We start from the raw sequence: 23,886 nt of genomic DNA, 5'->3' as shown, positions 1-23,886 counted from the left end.
TAATACCCTCCAGTATCATATTTTAATATAATTTCTGCTTATATTTCGAAATACTTCTTAAACCCACAGGTGTTATGTTTTGATTTACACATAAACACATCAATGATTAAAGAGCAAGACACTTACAATGGACCTGATGAATTCTTACTCTCAGGAGAAGCAGTAAATTAAAGGAAAACACGGTCTTGTTACTGGTTGTTCTTTTGTGATTAAGTATTAGTTATCTGCTATGTTTGACATTCCTTAGACCTATTTATTTGATTAATTTAATTGTCGCCCTAATTAATTTAATTATTTGGTAGCAAGTGCTGAGAGGCTGGTGCATTCATGGTTCTCTACATGTTGCTCAGCTGATTACCAGCTCCACAGTTTGCTGAACTGGTAAAAAGCTGCCGCCCGGTCCCGGGTGCCCCTTTCGCTTGTCTGGGTTTGATTGATGCGCCCTCTGCTCGCTTCTGTCTCCGTGCCGGCGTTCACAGATTAATGGAGGGGATGGGATTATTCACGGTGCGTTTAATCAAGCATGAAGATAATTTTTTTGGAAGGCGAGAACCCTCCCAGTCATTGCACTTTTGAAGTGATGAATGTACATAAACAACTCCTTGGTTTGCGGAAAGAAATAGAAAATAAAAGGGAGGGGGTGGAGGGGCGTCTGTGTGTGTGCGTGTGTTGAGTGAGTGTGAGTGTGAAGGGAGGCTGCTTTACCCGAACACACGGGGAAACTCTGGGGGAGAGGGGCAGCGGGGAACGGGATTCAGGGGGGTTGGGCGCTATTGCAGTTGTCATCCGCGAAACTGGCGCACGTTTACACGGCAACTTTCGAACAAGCGGGCGGCGCTGGGCCGGGCTCGCCCCGTCCCGCGGAGCTCCGGCCGGGCCCGGGGGTCTCCGCGCCGCCCGCCGTGCTCCCCCCGCCCTCGCCGTGCAGCGCAGGCTGCCTCAGTCCGGGCAGCGACCCGCCCCGCTCGGAGCCGTGCCGGGGCCAGGTGCCCGGCCCGGCAGCGCCTCCCGGGACCGCCGTGCGGAGCGCGGCCCCGCCGGCAGCGGCGGGAGAGCCGGGGAAGCCCCGGCGCCTGCGCCCCACCGCGCTGTGCCGAGGGGGCGGGGGGCAGGGGGCAGAGCGAGGCGGCGGCCGGGACCGGCCTCAGGCGAGCCCCCTGCCCGCACTTGCGCGGCGGGGGCGGCGGCAGCGCTGCGGGCCGGGGGAGCGCCCCACGCCGCTGCCCTCGGCCCCGCACCAGCGCCGCCGGCCGCGGAAACCGCCCCGAAAGAGAGAGAGAGAGAACTTGTTCGTCCGTCCCCGCCTGCCTCCCCGCCGCCCGCGCATCCTCTCCCGCGGCGCATCCGCCCGCCCTCCCGGTCTTGCTCCCCCCGTACTCGGGAACGGTCCGCTGGCTCCGGCTGGAACGTTTCCCCGCTGGTTTCCCTCGGAGCGGTTTAGTCGGTAGCGGTACACCGAGGAGAGGCTCCGTCCCTCAGCCATCCTGTCTCACCCTGCGGGGGAAGGGAGCTGGGTGGGGGCAAGCCAGGAAGGGAGGATCTCAGTGGCTCTCCTAAAATCTATCAGCAGGCTGCGAGGAGGGAAGAGTTTGGCACTTCGCAGCGAGGCTGGGCTTGTTTTCCCTAGCGGTGATGCCGCTGGACTGAGAGCGGCGCGGCCGCGCGAGTTCGGGGGACGGAGCCCCCCCCGCCTCCTTCCAGCGCCCCCCAGACCCGGTGCAGCGCCCTCAGCCCCGCGGCTCGTCCCTGCCGCCCCCCTGTATGAGCGCTGCTCCGAGCGCAGGGCGGCTCGGCGCCTGCTAGGGCTGCTCTCCGCCGCCCCCCGGACTTCCCCAGCACCGACGAGGAGCGGCGCGCACCCCGCACCCGGAGAGTTGTCTCGGCAGGCTCCGTGCTATGGCGAGGCTGCGGAGGAGCAAACTAGCCGCCGGATTTCTATTACTTTTCCAGTGCCTGAGCGAGCGCTGCCAGCTCGCCGGCGGGGAGACGCCGAGGCAGAGCCGCGGTAAGCGAGGCCGGTACCTGCCGGGCGGGGCCGGCCCGGGTTCTCCGCCGAGCCCGGGGCAGCGCGGCCGGGGCGGGGTCGGGCCGGGGCTGGGGTCGGGGGCCGGGCCGGCTCCGTAGCCCCCGCCGTGTGGGCTCTGCCGGCCGCTCCACGGGCCTGTACCCGGGGAGGGCAAACGCCGTTCGGGGCTGGCTCCCCCTCCACCCGCGAGAGGCCCGGGATCCCGGCTTCTTATCCTTTCCTACCCTGGCTTCTCCGGAAAGAGCTCTCCGTGACTTCATTTCTTATTTTAATAAGAATTCGGGACTTTCCTCCTTTAATGAATCTGCCCCGCGATCACTGTGAGCCGGTGCTGTTCCTCTCCCCAGCCCCTCCGCGGGGTCCCCGAGCCTCCTTCCCAGCCGTGTACGAGACGGGGGGGGCTCCCCTCGAGAAGCGGGAAGGGAGGGACGGAACCCCCCGAGTCCCCGGGAGAGGCGCCCCGACAGCCTCCCCCCCTCCGCCCGCCCTCCCTGCCTCCCTGCCGCGCCGGGGGCCCCCAGCTCTGCCGGCAGCGAGCCGTGGAGGGATGGCAAAGTTTCCCTGCAGATCCTGCCTGGGAGAGCTAGCGGGCACTCTCCTCCCCCGCGGAAGTCGGTAGCTTGCAGCCTTCCCTGGAAACTGGGCGTTGGGAGAAGGAGAAAGATAAAGGAAGAAGCCGCGGGCGCTGTGGGACCTGTTCCTTAGGAGCGAGAGGCTCTGTTGACCAACTTTGCTTGTGAAGTGTCAGGGTGCTCCTGTCAGTCCTTGCTGGAGACACCTGTTAATGCGTGACACACAGCACCTGTAGTGCTTGCTCTTGGGCCACTGTTTCCCACAGCACGGGGTTCCCTTTGGATCACTAAAGCCTCCTGTATCTTGCATTCCTGTGCTGTGGAGGGGAAAGCTGTTAAAGGAAATCTTGGCACATTTGCGGATAGTGAGAAAGGTCGTGGGGTTTGTGTGTCAGGGGACCTTCCTGCAGCAGATTCTGGCTTACAGGTATTTTCAAAAGCTGTGCCTGTGTAGTCGAAATACCAGCTAGATTATTAATAGATGGAACACGCCTACTGGCTTCCCTGGTGCAACAGAACTGCCCCTTCCTCCTTTCCTTAAAGGTTGATAAAAGTGTGAAAAGTTTTGTGGTCACTGTGTAACTGACCCAAACAAGAGAGACTGGGTAGGTTTTTTATGTCCAGCGAGATTATGCACTAGACAGAGCGGGAGTTTCCCGGGCAGGAGCCCACCACTGAGCTTTGGAATTGCTGAACGATGGGGTAGCTCAGCAGGTTGCTGGGGCTCCCTTGTCACTTGGGGCCGAAGGGAGAAGCCGGGAGGAGAGTTTTCATGTACTGCTGCAAAGCCCATGCTGCTACGCTCGGGGCTGTAGGCAACAAATGTTGGTGTTTGCTGATGTTGGTTATAAGGGGGGGGAAAAGTGTAGTGGTGATATTAGGAAAAGAGAATTGCAGTCTTGTGTGGAAGTGGACTGAACTCACGAAGTTTATTATCTTTCAGCCAATGTATGCAGCCAATAAAATATTAGGGCTGACTAAATGAAGTATAGTATATCAGTGGGCAAATAAACACCACACAACCCTGATTTAGGCTATTAAGTTGTAGTAGTCATCAATTTCTGTACGCACCAAAGGTGCTAAAAGAAGGTTTACCAGTGGATTGCTTATTCATAAATCATTTAATAATGTCTTGTGTCTTCCTGAATGTGTTATGAAGTGGGAAGGAGTTTATAATCAGGCAAATATTATTTTGATATTTAATACATTCTGAGGAAAATATAGCAAGTAGTTGTTTTCTTCAAGTAGCAAGATGGGCAATCTGAAGTCAGTCTTGACATCTAGATGTTTATGACTTTGGCATCTTTTCCATACTTCTTGATTTAAAAAAAAAATCTATGTCATTGCAATAATCATGAAATGTTGTTTTCAAAATCTGAGTTTTATTTCCTTTTTGCTGTTTGGGGAAAGGAAAAAAAAAGGCAATGATAGACTGTGTTCAATCAGTGAGAAGAGAAAAAAAATCTGTAAAGCCAGAAATTCAACTTCAGGTTTTGTGAGTCAAAATGAAAAAAGGTGATGTTTCAAGGTTTTACTTTATTTAGCACCTGCTGTATTCCTTAGGATCAGCTCAGATAAAGCCTTTAAAGAATTTAAATAATAAATATTTGAGGTAGCTGCAAATACTTAAGGGGATGATGTTTTTACTTTTTTGTCAAATACTGACTAACAAACCCCCTTATTGAAAATGAATGGAATACCAGTATCAAGAAATGGAAACATATAGTAAGCCCCGGCAGAGCTGGAGCCAGGGAGGATTTCTGAGGATGCTCCCAAAGGGATACGCTCTCTTTTCAGCAGACGTGGGAAAAAAAAATGCAAAGGCGTTTTTTGCCAGCTCATTAGAATTATCTTACCGCAGAAAATCAAGTCGGACCAATCCAAGTGCAATAATTTTCTAGGCATGCCGGAACTTATCTGGTTCCCCCTGGGGGTTTGCGAGTCCGGGATTGTGCCCGGCTGAGGCTGCGCCGGCCGGAGCGGGGCTGTGCCCGCCAGAGGGCGCAGCGGCGGCCGCGCACCGCCCGGCTCCCCTCCGGCACCGACCGACCATCCATCCATCCATCCATCCACCCATCCATCCATCCATCCATCCATCCATCCATCCATCCATCCATCCATCCATCCATCCATCCATCCATCCATCCATCCATCCATCCATCCATCCATCCATCCATCCATCCATCCGCCCGCCCGCCCGCCCCTGGGCCCGTGCAGAACGTCCCTTTTGATGACAAAAATGCTAAAATCCAGGATGGTGGATGTTCTTAAACGCGAGGCTTGTGTTTATGTTTGTTTTGCAGTACCCAAACTGAATATGACATTAATTAAGTGAAGTGAAACAGACAGTCTCTTGAAAGCTCACAAAACAATTAAGGCGTCCAGTTGTATAAGTGAGGGCTCACTGCTGAAGTCTTGAAAGTGTTACATTCTTTTGCAAATGTCATCAGTCAGAATTGGGAGGCTGTTATTGTAATTTTTATTACAATATGTCAAAGTATGTTCCAGAATCCTGATATAATTTATAATCATTGGACTTCTGCTGTCTCCCGACATCAGCATTCAGAGGAGGGGTAAAATTATTTTTGTAGGATAAATTGCTATTAAGGAGTGTTAATCTATGATCTATCTACTGCTGAAATAGTAACACTTTGATATTGCCTGAATTTTATGCTGTTAAAAAAACATCTATACTTGACACCAAACTTTCATCATTGTACTTTAGGACCTTTGGCTTTTATCTTAGAAGCAGTAAAAGAAACACAAGATTAGACAACATGTATATCAGGTATATTTTCTCTGCATTTAAGTTGTTTTTGGGGTTTTTTTTTTTGTACTTGATATGTAAACAAGGACAATTGAGTTAGAGAGTCCTAGTGACATTTGAGGCCAAATCCTATTTCCACATCATATATATTTTACTAAGATTTCTCTCTAAAGTAGTAATCTCTTTTTTTCAACTTTCATACTACTTCTTCCTCTTTTTTTTGTGCTTTTTGCTTTTTTCATTTCCTCTGAAAAAGTGGTTTGAAATACTGCTTGTAAATAGCGGATAAATTAAGACTATGGTGAGGTTGACTTAGGTCTTAAATTCAGCTTTACAGAAACTCATTTCCACAGTAAGATCAATACTCATAGTTCATTGAAAGTTTAAAAATCCCTTGGGAAAAAGAAGTGTTTTTGTTTGGCTCTGAACATTCCTGTTCAGAGTTTATATCCTCATACAGGCACCTAAACTCCAGCAAATACTTGACTCAAATGTTAGGTTTTGTCTGACATGTAACTTGGAGCTGATGATAAATAACAGGGGAACTATCTCTCTACACTGTAAACAAAAGTGGTTGAATGAAGAGAAGTCTTTATAATTTGGAATAGTTTTTTGTCTGGTGAAACATTTATTAGCAGCACATACAGACCATTTAGAGTAAAATCTTGTGACATCTACTGCCTTACTGAATACCAGAGTCCTCTAAAAAATGCAGTTTAGGAGGGCTGTTTCCTTTCAAGGAAGAGACTCCTGAGACCATGAAGGAGGTAGATGAAGAAATGCATAATGTCAGGTGATGAGAGACTTCCTGAGGAGAACAGTCACAGACCTTAGTGTTTTTCATTAAGGACTTTTTGGCAAATTTTGGTGGAGCAGTGCTGCAGGTCCCCACACCTGCACAGACCTCAGGAGATGGAGCTTTGGACCTGAAACTTGTGTTTCCTGCAGGATTGCTATGCAGTGGTGCCTGGACAGTTGATTTGCTTTGAAGTACACCAAATACAGCTATCACATGCTCTGTTGAATGCTACTGGTTTTTCTCCACAAAGGAGATAAAAATTTCATATGAAGATAAATAGAAGTATCATTTGACCCTGCTTTTTATAAAAGTCACCGTGGTTTCATTGGACTCTGTGAATTACTGCACAGTTCTGCAGCTTGTAACTCTAAAAGCCCTGGAAAAAAGAAATCTCTGTAACATCCCCAAACTTACCAAGGCTGCAGTCTGTCAGTCTGAGAACACAGCTGGGGTCACTGGCATTTTGAATTCCCAGTGTTGTTCATGCTTCCTAAGGAAAAGGAATACCAATGGAATTTAAGGCAGCTTTGGTTAAAGCAATCTCTCCTGAGGACTCTCTACACAGGGAACAAAGGTAATTTGATGGGAGCATTTAGGATCCAGTACAAGGAAATGCTGCAAGCCTGCCAGCAGTGTGGAATTATATCCAACTTTCAGGTTTGATGATGGCTGAGCTGGGAGTGTTAATGCGGTGCAATTGGCAGATGCTGTATTTACTGAACTGGAGAATTGCATAATCACAGCAGGAACAAGAAGAACCTATGAGTTTGCTTTCTATGGAGAAGTATGCAGAGAGACCATGCTAAGTACACTTGAGGATTGTTTTTGGTTGTGGCTTCTCACAAATGAGCATAGAACATTGCCCTAAAGTAACATCTGTGAGTGCTGGGTTCTGTGTCTCATCATGGAACACTTCCTCTGCTTTCTCCTCTTCTCTTTTTTTTCATCCAACCAATAAACTTAACTTCAGTTAGCACTCCTTGCAGTCGACATTGAGCAATCAGTTGTGCTAAATGTTTGGGTTTGAAAGAGCTTGTGTGACCTGTTCATGTCCCTCAACCAAGGGGCAGTGTGTTAGAGTGTGTTTCTGGGCTGGATTTGACCCAACCTTCTGAAACAGACAAATGGAGCAGGTTCTGAGGCCAGATCCAGGTCAGGCATGGTGCTTGACTTGAACACACAGTTTCAAAAGTAGCACCTAGATGGGATGATCCATCAAAAGAAATGTAAGGATCGATATGAAGGTAGGTACAAGGCAAAACAAGAATGACACCTGTGCTCCACTCAACCATGATAAGATCCCAAGAGTTGTATTTTCTTCAGTTTCAAGCACTGCACTTTAAGAAATGTATGGACTAACTGAGGGCTGTCATGTGAAGAAAAAAGGAAAGAACACTGCTATAGAGAATAAAAGTAAGAGGTGACATGGTAACAATCTTAACTTGTGTAAAAGGCTTCCACAGAGAAGGAACTTGTCTTCAGCAGCAGCTCATGACTGAAATTGCAGTAAAGCAGATTCCTGTATGATAAGGCTAGAGGAACAGATTATCTATGAGTATTCTTCATCACTGAAACAGGTTAGATAAACATATGTCCAAAATGTCATTCCATCAAAAAAGGCAGCTGTTCCTGCCTTGGAGCAAATAGCTGGACAGTGTGACCTTTCTAGATGTCACCCAGCTATCTGGAATCATTCTGTGTGGATAGCTTTAAGTACACAGGGGCTCGCCTTGAACTCTGCAGCTAGATAAAATACAAGCATGATTCCAGTGCTCCCTTAGCTTGAGGCCTCTGTCTCTCATTTCCTATGATATACATGGCTTTAATATGATTTTAACATACACTTTCTGTGGCTGTAGACGAGTTAAGGACATTTAAAATTCTGCTGTAGTTAGTGTTCTTATGTCACGAAATAAAGCTTTTAAAATCAGATTTTGTTCTTACTTTTTTAGAACTTTTACTTTTTAATATGAAACACTGTCTAGGTTCCATTCTCAGCAGATAATTTTTTTTTAAGATATTCTCATGGTGACTTTTTTGGTCTTTAGGCAGAATCACTTATCTCATGCTATTTTGTTCAGTGAACAATCCTTGACATGAATAGGAAGAGTTCCACAAAGGGAATATATAAACCTCTCCATTTAACCTTTCTCTGGCAGTGTTTCAAATATATGTTGTGTCAGAGTTGATGCTAGCTTCTCCATTCCTTTGCTCTACAGATGTAATTGAACTGTGTCAGAGGGCTGCTTATGTTTCAGGCATGCAATGCCATTAATAGTATTTACTGCACCTTTCCTTAACTGCTGTCATAGGGCACATTCTCTTGGAAGTTTCAGCTGCATTTAGTAGCAGAATAGGATGCAGTGGTTACCCAGTAATAAGCACTTGAGTTGTATTTAATTTTTTCTTCTATTCATGCATTACCCTTTTTTTCCCCCTTTAGTCATAATTTACAAACTGCATCTCTGCTGATTAATTGCATCTTTTCTTCTCACAGGAGTTGCTGCTAGGCTAGTTGTAAAAGGCGAGTGTCATCCACTGTAAATTCAGTATTTTCTGAAGGGTTAAGGTTTGTTCATCACTATGCAGATTCTTCTTTTATGAGTCAGCAGCTGAACCAAAAATCCACTGGAAAACGTAGTCGGCCTCCGTAGAGAACTGGGAGCTGGCATGAGTCTTTCTTGTGGTAGTTGCTCCATGATATTCTCCAGCTGCATGTTTCTGCTTTCCTGTTTGGGCTAAAAGGGCTCTCCATTTGAATTTGCAAGCAAAACAGTGTGCATGTGCAATTCAACCTCAGCTTCCCCTGGGACAGAACGCCAAGGCCCTCTGTAAGGAACCTCTTTGTGGCAAAACAGGTTACAGAGTTCCTGGGTCCATCCTCTTTTGCCCCATCCTGCATCTCCTCCTTGCCCTTTCTTGTTTCAGAGATTGTTTCCTCGTCACTTGCACGTTTCAGCATCTGATCAGATGGATCAGATCTGCTCTTGTTAGTCAAGAGGGATTTAAAGAAGAGAGAGAGAAATGGAAAAGACGACATTTCAGAAGAGGTAGTGGAACTGAAAATAAAATTATAAGGAGGATGAGTGTAGTATTTTGAAACTTGTGAGCATTATAAATCCTCTTAGAACAATACAACAACTCTGGAAAAGTAGAATAGCTGAGTTCTGTTCAATACTACCAGGTGTAGTCAAAAAATGCTCAAAGGAAAAACTAGTTGAAGTTGGAAAATTATGTTAAAGCTGGCGTGCTCTTGTCAAGTATTTCACTAGTAAGTGACAAAACAAGTAGTTGTGAGATTGTTGTTTTGATGATGATAAAATATTTCATTTCACATTTTGCATTTGAACCTTTAACTTAGAATTTTTGTATTATATATAAACACAATTAAAAAGCACTTTGATTTCGAAGTTTATGTGTTTGTGTATTTACATGTTTTAATTTAATTTCCTACAGCAAGCATTGACTATTCACTTTTAATCTGAATAAGATCAAAATTTGGATGAGGGTGGGAAATTAACTTTCTAGTCATCTCTAATTGAGACTTACTGCTGTTGAGAATTTGTCTATGTAAGCCCTGTAAGAGCAGGCCATTTTATCTTGTAAAAAAAGTTTCTTTTATTTGATGACAGGAAAGGTGAGAGTGGCTGAAAAGGACAGTTGTCTTGATCATCCAGCTAGGGTTTGAGGGTTTTGTTTTTTATCATATATTTCTCATTGAGGTTGCTTCTTGGTTAATAAGATACACATGAGGCAACAAAATTAAAAGAGCATATTTTTCAGATTGCAGCTGCTGCAAAGATAATATATTTTTGTTTCACTTGCAGTGAAGGTATTTATGGACTAGAAGTTTAGCATTTGGTGTATTGCACAAACCTGACCTCAATATCAACAAAATTTATTAGTGATTCCTGTTTAAACTTATATATACACTGATCTAAGTTGTAGTCTCAAATAAAATGGGTAACATGAATCACCATTATAAGATTGTCATCAATTCTGGTTTCCATTTACTTTTTATTATGTCTGTTATTCATGTTCTTTTTAAAAAAAGTTTTATATGGATTAAGAATGTATAATACAATGCTTTTTAGTTTATTATGCAAACTCTACAAGACTTAATAACTGAAATGTACTGTTGTACAGTGTAGAAGTACACAGCTTTTCATGTTTACATTCAGCCGCAGAAACCCAAAGGATTCTTTCCCTATCAAATAATAATAATAGCATAATTGCTTTCAGTTTTGCTAATGTTAATGAATTTATCCTTCCCAAACCTTTCCTGTAAGCTGTTGAAGACATTTCTATCCTTCCAATGCACAAATGATACAATAACACTAGTAAGTTGTCCTAACAATTTCATACCTAGGACAGCATAGCTAAGAAGGGATGACTTAGGTCAGCAAGTATTTCCTTGAGAGGAGAAGCAGTTGTGTCATGAAAGTCTGTTCCACATGCCCCCATGCACCACAGGCCATCAGTAATGTGCTCCACTTTAACAACCTTTGGCCACATGGTAAAATTGCAGCAGACCCAAGTATAATGTGCCACAGCAAGTAACGAGGTCATTGAGTTTGAGTTACTACAGTAGCAAAAAAAAAATTCTAGCATGCTTTGTTTGCAGGCTTGTTGGTCTTTATCTGGTTTTCTTAGCGTGGTTTATTTCCATTTATTTTTTTGACTTAATATACTTGGCTCTTCTAGCTCCTGGGGGTTTTTTTCTCATGTACAATTACATGGACAATGATTGCAGAGTTGGTAACACTGGTTTTGATTCAATTCAGAGCTGTTTTCTGGAATAACATTAATGACCTGCAAAATTACTCTTCTTTGAGAAAACTCATCAATTTGAATGGAGGAAAGAAACTACCACTGTCTTTTGTCAGCCTCTTCAGCTCACCCCACACACCCCAAAGCACCCTGAAAAAGTGCTCAAAAGGAGGAGGGATTATGCTCCACCTCAGCTGAGATGCCTGAGGATTGGCAGTTCTGCCTTTTCATATTGTGTTGTAATCCAAGCTTGGATCCAGTTTGTGTTCTTGATTTTGTGTAGGTGCTCTGATGTTGAACCTCTGACTTTTGATTCCCATCACTTGTCAGCAAGCAGTTTGTATGCTCTACTTCTCCACTGCTGTTTTCAGACCTTGCTTGTCTTACAGCTTGCTTGCTTGTTCCCAGTATCATAGATATGTGTTTTATATTCATAGTTTTCTTATTCTTGGAAATATATTACCTTGTAAAAGTCAGGTAATATCCTAGTTTTATGAGTAAGAAGGTGGTTTTTAAAAGTGACAGCTTTGCCAGAATTAAAGATTCCTTGTTTGTGTATCAAAGTATGAATTGAATTTTTCTGCAACAGCAGATCTTTTGAGTTTCCCCTTGTTTCTTCAAATTCAGGGGTGTAATTTCTCTCTGCATTCTTATCCTTCAATTCCCTAATCTCAAATTTTAAATCCCAGTCATACCTCTGATCAAGTAACCTGTCTGTCTGAAAAAAATCCAGATTAGAGTTGACTGAAGGTTCTGATTAATGCAGAGACCACAAGGCTTAGTCTTGGACTGCTGCAGATTTTGCCATTTCTGATACTCTTTCTTCACTCAGGTTTGCATCAGGGGAGGGTTTTTCTCTCAGCTGTTTATATAACACATCTCAAACTGCAGCATTTTATAATCTAGTGTGATAAATTCTTTTCCTAAACACAAGCATGTCTGAAGGATAGACAAATACTGGGTCAGATTTCTGCCTGTTGGCCCTTTGACAACTTGAAAAGACTGTGTCCAAATCTTTTTGGTTTTGTCATTGAGTTCTTGGAGAGAAGAGAATGATGGTGCTCCACAAACTGTAAAATTATTTTTCCTGTAATTAAACTTCAAAAATAAGAATCCAGATTCAGAAATTGCTAGTCAGAAGGAAGAATTCCAAAGTATTGGGGTTAAAACCCTGCTGACCAGAATGCTTTGATTGCTCCAAAAGTTTATCATCCTAAAAAAACAATCATTGTAAGACATAAATTATTATTTTCCTTGATAAATATGATAGCAGCCTTTACTGGGACTGTATCTTCATGACCTTTTAAGGAAAAAGATTATTGGCAAAAGATCTATAACACATGTATGTATACACCATCCATGTATAATGCTGTGCCTCTGATGCTATAAATCATGCTGAAGTTTCCTGTAGAGTGAGTATCTTGCTGAAAACAGAACTGATAGATCAGCAGACTGGTGCTTTTCAGCATGTGCTGTTTTATCACTGATGGTGGGTTTTGTTTGTTCTGCAGAAATAGTGATAAGTTTAAAAAAGCTGTATTTTAAAAAGCTGTTATTCTTGTTTTGCAAAGTGTATGTGTTTCCCTCCTCCCACCTAAGTTTGGAAAGAAATTTACATTACTTAGGTAATAAATCTAATAGAGCCATCAGCTGGGGGTAAAACCCCAACAAACAAAAGAAAGCAACAAGAATAATAAAACCAAAAAGGGGGGGAAGGGGTGGGGGGGGGGATAGCAGGAATGAGGGGAGGAAGGGGGAGGAGGAGCAAACCACCAGAAAAATAACAAACCAAACCTCAAACAGATTGCACACTTTGGAGCATTTGGAGTTGCATATCTAGGCTTTAGCTATGGAAAACTTACCTTATTTAGAGCTGTGCTTATATGCTTGCTCAACAGTATCGTTCTATACAAATGGTATCCTACAGATGAGTGGACTGAAAAAGATGTAGATGTTTAAGGTTTTCATCTGATCTTGGACTTTGGAATGTAGCTGACCCAGAAGTCCCAGTACATTAGCAACAGAGGCAATAATTTTGGCAGCCTTGTTGCAGATCCTGAAATGGTTTGAGGGGAAAAGGGTCTTTCAGCAGGCAGAAGAGACTGACCTCCCTGTATAGTTGTAGTGGATAACAGCAGTGAGTAATCTCTTCTAATGCATGTTGCATTGTTCTTTAAGAGCTGGGCACTGGGATTTATTTTTTTTTTTCTTCCTAATGTGATGTGGAAGACACATTTAGGAGATGCACAAACTAAATATTCACTTAGATTTTATGATCTCTCTCCAAGGGACTGAAATGTGGCCTGAGCTTGAGAAGCAATAGGCACACATGGCTCACATCAAATTTAAGTGTAAACACTTATTCCATGCTGCTTCTTGAATGCAAATTTATGGCTTATTGTCCTGCTTTTTACACAAAAACATTGCTGTTAGCTTAAAGTGATGACCCAGAGATGTTAGTGAATCACATTTTTATCTCTAAGCTTGTATAGATAATAAACTGAAGGTGAAGTCTTCAGGAGAGGAAGTTATATCCAGTTTTATCTTCAGAAGTTTTCTCTAGTTAGAGCACGTTGTAAAATAAAATTAGTCCTTTCAGCTTTAGCTTTGACCCTCCCATGCCTGTATTTGAATTTTATTATTTTATCCTATTTTGCTCTTTTATGGCACGGCCTAGTGGGGGTGCATACCAAGCCAGCATTCCTAGTGAAACTTAGAAACTCTGTGGCCAGAGAGATTGTCCAGTGTTTGGTTATATTTTCTGCTGTCATAATTATTTTTATTGATCATCATAAATCCACTGTAGTTTTAACTTCATCTCTCTCCCTGAGAGTCTGAGACAATTGCTAGTACAGTTGTAGAGCCAGCCAGTTGTCTCTCTTTCCAATAATCTTTTGTTTGGAGATCTAAGGAAATTTTTAAGTAGAATTCAAATACGCTTTGAGGTTGGCCATAAAGCAGGAGAAGGCAAAGAGAAAAAAGATTTAAAAGATTTAAATTCAATATAAAAAGAAAAACAGTTGCTACCCTTGCAAGCCTCAGTTTGGCACAGAACCTGAAAATGTGACTGAAGCATGTGCTTGAGGAGAAGTGCATATGTAAAGCCTTCACCAAATGACTTGTGCTAGAACATGCTGGTAGGTGTTGCTAAAATGTTTATAGGGTCTTTTATATGTAGAATTTAATTTAGGGAAAAAGAGGTTATATTCTACCCTTACATGCTTCAACACAGCCACAGTTTACTCCTAAAGGAGCAGCTTGAGCCAATTTGAAATGAGTCTTCAGCCCACAAAGCCTTTCCTCTAATTCTGCAGAGTGCTCAGCAGTGCTCAGTGCATGTCAAGCATTGCAGTGTGGGATTTTGGTCACAGGACAGCTTGGTGCCACTTTCCCGCAGGCAGCAAGCATGGCTTGTGTGCTCCCAGGAAGAGAATGAATGAATGGGGGGATTTTTTACCTTGTTACTGAGAAGCTACTCTATACCTCAAAGTTGTTCATTATACTCTTTGAAGGCATTTGGGATTTGGAGGCTGAAGGGTTCTGGATGCTTGTTTCTTCATTGATGCTTTTATTTGTATTATTTATTTATAATACATGATAATTTAGTTTGCTTATATCTAAGGGTAAAGGAAGCGCATTTGGTTTTAGATATAAAATTGTGATATAAAATTAATGCTTGAGACTATTGAAATGGTAAAAAAGAGAAGCAAAAGAGGAGTCCATGAGTTGACTGTGAGAGCTATAAGACTGTTTGCTGGGCAGGAATGAAAGACCTGATTCAATTCTCTCTATACATTTTAGCAGCTGTATTAATTCTGTGGGGCTATTCAGCCTGGAAGTCTAGGGAGAGAGATCAAAACATCCATGTGAATTAAAAAAATAGGTTACTTTGAGGACAAATACTCTGCTTCTGTAATTTAAATCTGTAGGGAGCCAGAGAGTGAAGACAGGAAAAGATATATTCAGAAGCTCTGTAGAACTCTATAGAGAAGCTGTGTCCATTTAGAGGAAAACGCTGCATTTGCTATTCTAATTTGGTTTCTTTTTCAGTATTAAAAAGTAATTATTAAAAAATAAAATTTAAATAAAAACGTACCTTCTCTGATTCTGTTCTCCTGAAAATCACAGAAAGGAAGAAGGAAGTGTCTGTTGCACAGTTTTAGGAATGTTACTAACTTTTAAATTATATAGGACAGGTAAACTAGGAAGGAAAGCTTCCCAACTTTTATCTCCCTGCCAGGTGACTGCTATTATCAATGGCTGCCTTGTAAAAAAAATATATGAGGAATGAAAAGACTTTTTGTCTGGGTTTGCTGTGTTATGCTTCTGGGCATTCAGGAGCTTCCTTTTTCATCACAGAACACCTGTTTCAGCCAGGCATCACAGGATGGGGGGAGCAAAGGCCAGGAAGGCAGAGTGGGACCCTTCCGGTCTGTGCCATTTCTTCAAAGGTCTAGTTATTTTCATGTTCTCTAAACATGTTTTCTGATGGGAAATGAGGGAAAAAATTGAATAATAGTGATAAAGAAAACTACAGGCTGTTTGCTTGGCCCTGTGGCAATTTCCCGTGTCCTTCCAGCTGTACTGTGGCAATAGTGGTTTTAGCTTGTAACTTGGCAGAGTAGCCTCTGACCATCCTTGAGGCAGTAAATCCCAGCAGAAAGCACTAAGTTATAACACAAAAGAATGCTTCATTAAACATGGCATGCTGAACTTAAAACATGTTCTGCTCTCCTTGCACATCCCTCTGCAGTTGTGGGCTGTATTTCCTTTACTTGTTAACTGACATGGTGGATCACTTACTTGTGTTTGCTGAGTCAAATTGCTCTAGTCTTCAACATTCCCAGGAATCCTAAAACATGTTTCTGATCAGAGGTGCCCATCTTCCTCAAGTTGCTCTTTTTATCAGTAACAAGGCATCTCTGCTGTTACTCACTTTGGGATTTTGATACCCACCTTCCAAGGGAAGTTCATTGGCCTATACCCCTTCCTGCTGTTTATATTCATCCAGCCAGCTGGCATCTGATGGCCATCCATTCTACATGCTCAATGAAAGCTTCCATGTACATTTCATAATTTAAAATCCTGTCACGTGCTTTTTCTCCTTCATCTCTCTTGGTATTTATGCTGTAATATATTTTACTTACCATTTATGGATTTAAAGTAGATGGATTTGAATTTTGAAATAACTATTTATAATGTTTTCCATAGGTTTCATCACCACCTTTTTTTTTAAAGACTGATGAATTTAGCAATAAAACTGCCACATCTAATATCTATTATTATTTCTTTTCATTTTACCAAAGCAGCACCTGAGTATTGAATGACTTGCCAAGTCACACGCAACAAATTTAGTGTAGAAACAAAAAAAAAAATCCCACAGTTTTAGTTTGTGTTTTCATGTTTAACCTTCAAAGCAGACACCATATGCTTTGCAGTGATGGAAGTATGAACTTAAAATTAAGTATACAAGAGCTACTCACTAAAACACAAGCCAATAGCATCTTTACAATTTCTGTCAGAACTCCACCATCCGCCAAGAGCTCTTGAACTTCCATTTAAATATTTGGCAGTCCAAGACTGGTTTTTTACTCTCCCTGTTGCTGCAAGATGGCATTCAAGCTTACTGCTGAGTAGAGCTGCAGTCTCTTAAATTAGGGAATCTGTTTTGCTTCCATGAGAATTCTAACGTATGCTTTAAAGGAAAAAAAAAAAACCACCCAAACAAATCAACTACAAAATCAAAAACAACACCAAAAAATCCGCAAAAAGAATTTCACCAAAATAAAAAGTCTTCCACTCTGGCTGAAGTTATTAATTTAGTTATGGATTGTATTTACTTGCCATTTTAGATTTTTAAACACTTTTCTGCAATTCTCTTCTCCTTTTTGTCTTCCTTCGACTTTTTAATTTTTCCTTCAGTGCTGTGAGCAAGAAGTAGAAATGAAGTTATATGAGGCCAAAGGGACAGGCAGAGACCCCCACTGTCCTGGAGGGAAGTGGAGGCCTGGAAGGGTCTAGGTTTTCATTCAGCATCTCTTACATCGTTGTGAAGAATATTATGAGGGTTCTAAAAATCTTAGAAGAAAAGCAATCTGGAGGAATGCCATAGCCCTGGGATAGTTACATATACCAAAACCTTTTAACAAATGCTGCCTTCAGATGTTGCTGTTCAGTAAGAGTATGAGGTCCTTTGCCTCAGTGTGCAAAGGGAAAAGAAAAATTATGTGAAGGGAAAAGAAAAATTGTGTGACTCCCTAATATTTCTTCTGGCCTACATATAAAACATACCTGGTCTTTCTCTAAATTGCACTACATAGTCACAGGCAGCAAAAATTATTAATATTGTAACTGAGCTTGCATTTGGGACCTACCAGCAGCAGAAGTACTCAAAAATTTAACCTCTGGTATAAGAAGAGGCCCGTATTCTTTAAGATGTGGAATCCAGCACAACAATCTTTGAGATTCTTTCCTTGATGGAAAGATTTTAGAGAGTGTAGTTTAGAAATAGAATCACAGAATTCTTCATCACCTCATTTTACCTTGAAAAAGATATGCCAAGTCACCAAAGAGCTGTTCCCAAATAAATAATGGCCAAGAAAAGGCAGCCAAATGTGACCTGTTAATTTTCTTCTGCAATAAATGCATCTGAGCATTTAATCTAATATAAAGACCTCTTGTGATATAAAATTAATGACCTGCATGATTTATTTTTTAAGGTCTGCTATAAATTAGATGCATCAGTTGGATGTTTTGGGTTTTTTTTTCTAAAGAACCATTATCTGGTTTGGGAGTTTAATCAAGCCATTGAGTTTAATTATTGTCTCATTTCTGAAAGATATACAATTGCACTAATATTTAGAGCAGATTTCTAGGAAAAAAATGTGTTAAAAGTTTTCTAATCCTTTACTTAATAACTTCCATGAGACATATGCTCCATTTAGCTTGGAATGTCTGGTTTTACAACAACCACAATACATTTGGAATACTCTCCACAAAACTGAGAATATGAAACTTTAATGAATAAGATGAATATAGCTTACAGTTATGCCATGCAATTCTGCAACTGTTATTGTACAGTTCCCAAAGTGCTTAATCTTGGGCATTTACCACTGACGTCAGTGGGAACTAAGTGCCCAAAATCTCCTTAAGCACTTCTAGATGTGTGGTATGTGAGGTTATATTTTGCATTTAGTTTATTTTTGCATGCATTTATTTTTTATTCAGTTTCAAAATAATGCCAGGTAATGTGGGAGTTTTTGCAGCTTAGCAAGCAATCCACTTGGGAGCAAATTGAATTTCAGCCATTTAGTCTTTGAAATCAAAATAGTAAAGATAATAGTCAGTCTTGGGACCAATAGTTTCTGATCAGCAGTCTGCTGTACTCAACAGGACTTTTGAATATGTGTTTCTTGAAGAACATTTCAAATTGGTTCCTGAAGAGCTCAGCTCTGCTGGTCTGGGAAGCACAGAGCTCTATGGCAAGAGGTTGCCAGGTCTTATGGAGCCCTTCAGCTGCTAAATAATTTTTAAATAAATGTAAACTGTCCCAGCTGTGTAGGAAGGATGCAAAATAAATTAGAAATATTTAGAAGGAGCTGTGGGACATTGTGAATTTACATATTGAAAATACTTGTGAACCCATTTTGACATTCAGTATGTGACCTCTTATAAAAATGGAAAGATAGGAGGCTGTTTGTAGGTACTTGTATCACAGAATCACAGAATATTCTGAGTTGCAAGGGGCCCACAGGGATCACCAAGTCCAGCTCTTGAGTGAACAGCCCACACAGGGGTTGAATCCACAGCCTTGGCATTCTTAGCACCAGGCTGTGACCAACTGAGCTATATATGCATATGTGTAAATATTGTCATATTTAAAGATACGGCTGCACATCAGTTATACAGTAAATTTTCTTTGTTTTCATTCCTTATTTGCGTATCTCTACATTGATTTTCACAGTCTTTATGACAAGGATATTACTTTGAATATTTGCTGTGCTTACTTCCCAGAGGTACCATTCCTTTTACTATTCTCAGAGCATATTCCACTCCAAGTTTTGCTTTCATTTATTGATAGAATGTCATGTATTAAGGAAATACAATCTTCTTTATCCTAGTTTAATTACCATTTTCAGTATTTTGTCATCTTTTTAATACTCAGTACTAATCAAAATCATAATTCAATAAACTGCAAAGAGCATCTAGTAATTATCTTTTCTCAATATTTGCTGTTACTTTTCCACTTTTGGCTTCCATTAACAGCTCATACAGTTTCTATTAGTACCTCATAGTGCACTCAAATATAGTGACTACCTAGAGACATCAGGGTTCTTCTGACTGTTTTTTGCTAGTCTTTATACAAGAAACTTCACATGTTGATGATCATTGTGCACAGCTATATCTATGGATGTTAGCCTAAATTTGCTTTCTTTGCTCTGGCAAAAATCCTAGTGGCTCCAGTGGTAATTTGCCTGTTAAGGTTTCACCTGTCCCTGGTGGAGAAGCCTGGAGTCCAGGGGAAGAAGGCAGGTGGAGCTGACAGAGCTCTCCAGCCCGGGAGGACGGTGAGCCCGCTCCCCAGTGAGTGACACAGCTCTCGGACCGTGGGGGACTTCTCCTCCCTGAGTCTGTGGCACAATGAAGGGGGGCCTTCCAGGGCTGTTAAACCTGGGGGCTACAACTCATGTTGAAACAACAGCCAAATCATGTAGTATCAATACTGTAGTAGGTATTTACTGCTTCAAAACTCTCCACAGGCTGCAGGATCAAGTTTCAAGGGGGAAAATCCCCTACTTGCTTATACATCTAATTGGTTTCTCTGTAGCAGGTGGATAGTTTTTGTGTTTGGCATGAGTTATATGCTTATCATATAAAAGAAAATAGAGGAATAAGCTTAAATTGAAACCAGATGATTGGAGTTTACTACTCTTAAAATACTGTTCTTTTATTTGGGGAAGCAGGAACTGAAGAGATTGGGAAAGCCTAATGACTTTTCATATATAGTCCTCATTGGCAGATATGCCTATGTAATTTCCTGCTCTTGAGAGTTTTATGACCTCTTCAGCCCTGAGTTGCTGTCTTTTACTGCAGCCCTCCATCTGCTGAAGAGAATGAATCTTGCAAGAAATAGTTGTAAGAAGAGAAGGAGCTTTGTTGCTCCCCCTTAGCAAACTATTACCAGCTTCCTCAGGATTCTTCATTAGGACACCTGAAGTGATACATTTTTTAAGAGGGTTTAATTATAGGTCTAGTGAAATGTGAATAAAGAAAGAACTCAGCAGGCCAACAGATGTTGAAGCAAATTATACAAAGTGTTGTTGAAAGAGGAGCCTTTGAAAGCATACATACTCAAAGATCTATTATAATTTATCCAACATTTAGAGCAAAGAAATTCCCTATTGTTTTTACCTCATAATGATAATAGAAATCAAAAACATTCTCAAATGAATATCAGTCCAGGCTGAAACTGTATTTTAATGGGTGGCTTGCTTGTTTTGCAGATGGTTTTGTAAGAACATGTTTTATTGTTTTTTGTTTTGTTTTTAAAGATGACTGAATCATGAAAATATATTCCTTCTAGGGAAGAAAAAGAAGCTTTTACCTTTTTATCCTTTGATTTTCAGTGTTTCTTCCTAGAAAAAAAAATTGGTTTTTTAGATTTGATAATATGTGACATTTTGCCATATATTTAATTTGTCAAAATGAGAAAAACAGTGATGCAGGCAATTCCACCCACGCTTTAGGGTTTTTGAAACAATTATTTTAAAATTTCAGTTAAATACTGACAGTGTTTTTTCCTTTTTTTTTTAATATCTAAGAGACTTTAAAAAGGGAAGATTATATCTTACTGTTTAATGAAAAGGGTTTGTGGTAGATCTTCTTTTACTTTTCTTCCCAAAGGCATTTGTTATGTATCCCATAGAAATTGTCAGTTCAAATAGGGAAAATAGTTACTGACTGGAGAACTGTAATGGACATGGTAAGGCTCTGTGAAGAAGAAAGGAGAAGCAGCTTCTCTCCAAGCAAACAGAGATTCTCCTAAATTGGCTTTGGGAACTGGTCTTCTGTAGTATTTAGATAATAAAATTGGCATTAAAATGGGAGTATGCTAGTAAATTCTGCTCTTGTGCTGATGATTCTTTTTAATCTGTGTCAGAGGAGGACTAGTAATTCTTGTAAAAACATAATAAGGAGACGGCAAAGTATGAAAAAGACATGAAATATAGTCAAAATTCTCACATTTGTTAATTGATACTGAAACAAAAAAACTCTTATCATCTGCCTCCTTAATGGAGAAAACACTGGACCATAAAAATGTGTGATAGGTGTGGAAAAAGTGTCTGTGCTACTAAAAGACATGAGAACCATCCTTTTCAGCAGTGGGAAAGTACACTTATATAACTGAGCATAAAATATTTCATATAGTTCTGATCATTCATTTGCTATAAAAACTCATTCAAATTGCAAAAGATGCAGAGAAAGCCTATTTGGGATGAATAGGACAAATAATTATCTGTAAGGTTGGATAAATTTCTTTAGTCTCACAAAATAAAGTCTGGAAGAAGTTATAATACCTTTCTGTAAATATATTTCAGGAGAAAAAAAGCAGAGAAATTTGAGGTAAAGATCAAATAGATATATATTGACCATTAATAAATTTATGCAAATACAAAGATCTATGACCAGTAGAGAAGGAGTGTTCTGAGTGTGGTTCCCTTTCAAAGTCAAAGAGATTTCTAATGAGTGCACACCTAAATTTTATGGAATATTTTATAGGGGATACACATCTGCAGTGTACTGGTGTCCTAAATCTGGTGTTACTGCTGCATAACTTCACCTGCTCCTTTTGAGTCTTGTGCAGTACTGCTGAGGAAAGTGTTTTGTCCCTCTTGGGAGGTAACAAATGAGTCCTTCAACACTGCTCAGTCAGTCTTCCACAGATAACCACCCTTGGGAGCAGTACGAGGGAAGGGTGTTGCCCAAAGTCTGTGGTTGGAGATGTAAGAGAAGTAGACATGTTCACAGGCGATCCACTTTTTTTGCATGTTCTGGCCTTGCAATTTCCTTTTTGCTGTAACCTGAAAAGACACTTAAATTGTGTGTGCTAGACTCTAGAACAAGTGCCACAGTTCTGCTGCCTGGAGAGCATCCCAGTGGGCCTTTGTCCAGGAGACTTGGCTTGCAGTTTCACCGACAGTGCTGTCTGTGGTCATGGGTTATATCATAACTTTGCTGTTTCTGCTCCAGATCTCCCAGAGAGAGTGGTTTCTTAGCATCACAGTTGTGTGTCTAACCTGCTGGCTTCTGCTCAGCCTTTGTGGCACGATTGTTTTTCTACAGATTTCACTCAAGGTTTTCCCATAATGTTATTATGATAGGTGCTTGCATAACCCTGTTGTACTGCTTTGCAGTCTGTCCAAACCTTGCAGCATGAATATCAAGAGGATGACTGGTCATTGGGTTTTAAAACCACTGTGGCCCCTGTGTAGTGGAGGATTGAAAATGAAGCATCATAGTGCTGTGTTTGAGTCTTTCAAGCATTCCCCTGAAGGGATACAGGTATGCCACACACATCAGAAAACCTGTTCCCTAATCCTGTAACTAGTTTGTGCTCAAGTACCATGTTTAGATTATGTTGGCTCCTGGAGATCGTGTAATTTCAATTATGAGACTAATGCAAAGTGTCATGGCAAAGTTGGTGTGATAACAAATAGTAAAATTTTATCGTTATTTATTAGTCTTTTAACTAGAAAAAGCAGCTTAAAGCTAATCCAGGGAGGGACAGGACAGAAACATCACATCTGTGTGTCCCAGCACCCACTGACAGGAGAAGAACCACCTTTGAAAAGACAAATGAGCAGTGCTCTGACATTTGAACTTGAGAAACATAGTGAGGGGTTTCCAGCTCCTTACTCTGTGCCATTCCTCCCTTTTCTGAAATATCATTTAAGCGAAAGAAAGCAGAAATACTCCAAATGAGGTTCAGTAGCAAAAAGAATCTTGACAAAGTGGTGGAATTGGTGGCCCAAGTTGCTGCTTCAGAGAGACCAAGGAAGCAAGCTAGTCAGTGTGACAAAGTAGCTGTAACTGGAGATGCTGGGAGGGTGCTTTCTTTCTTTTGTCTTCTCAGAGCTCATTTCAGTCTTATCAATTCTGTTTACAGGGGACAAAGAGCACTAAACACCCCTTCCATAGTTCAAGTGTCTCAGTGTATTTCTTCATAGTATCCAAGGGATAACACAGCTGTACAAGCTAATTTAAAAACTGGAAGACAGATTTAGGAATATATGTATAGCATCATCAAACTAACTCAAATATCTGTGGTGGGCAGCTAAGCAAAAGAGTGTCCACTCCTGAGGTTCACTGGGAGTTTGTAACTTCAGTGTTCTGTTGTTAAAACCTGAGTATACCTGTATCTTACAAAAAATATGACTTAAAGACTTCAAGTAATGAAGACTACAACATATAATTTCATGCTACAGTTTTAGGATAGTGGCCAAACCAGTTTTCAGGACTTTCAATCCTATTTCTTTCTGGTATTGTCTTTGTCAAAGAACCTAACAAAAAGAATCAATTTGTGTGCTTGGTCTCCAACAGATTTTAGAACAATGTTTCTTTCTTTATGGCTCTTGTCTTGGAGGGTTGTAACAATTTTTAATACATTTGCATGATTTCTATAGCAAGGAAACTTCCAGCCTGCTTTGAATCACAGAGGGAGTGAAATCACAGTTGTGTTGTTTGAGCTCCAGGATTCAGAGAAACTGTTATTTATGTTGCCTGTGTTTCTCCTCACACAAACAAAGACATATGTCCAAAGAGTTTAACAAGAGAGAGAAGGATGGCTAAGGGAGCTTTTTACCCTGACTCATCAGTACCAATTGCACACATTTCTGCATCATGCAAAGAGAAACTGTAAGAGCTCCTCTGCCCTCAGCACTCCCAGAAAAGG

The 23,886-nt window shown here is 41.3% G+C and overlaps 1 protein-coding gene across 1 annotated transcript in view; it reads left to right on the top strand.

Annotated features, from left to right (window-relative positions):
- Nucleotides 1-1,384: 1,384 nt before the first annotated feature.
- The window catches only part of PLXDC2 (plexin domain containing 2), a 253,466-nt gene continuing 230,964 nt past the window's right edge, over nucleotides 1,385-23,886 (top strand). Inside the window, exon 1 of the mRNA XM_058018381.1 lies at nucleotides 1,385-2,005. Coding sequence (XP_057874364.1) covers nucleotides 1,897-2,005 — 109 coding nt within the window. The 5' untranslated portion in view covers nucleotides 1,385-1,896. The remainder of the gene's footprint in view (nucleotides 2,006-23,886) is intronic.

The sequence above is a fragment of the Melospiza georgiana genome, chromosome 1 (genome assembly GCF_028018845.1).
Source record: "Melospiza georgiana isolate bMelGeo1 chromosome 1, bMelGeo1.pri, whole genome shotgun sequence".
Taxonomy (NCBI): Eukaryota; Metazoa; Chordata; class Aves; order Passeriformes; family Passerellidae; genus Melospiza; species Melospiza georgiana.
The sequence above is the reverse complement of the archived record's forward strand: the minus strand, read 5'-3'. Positions and strand labels throughout refer to the sequence as shown.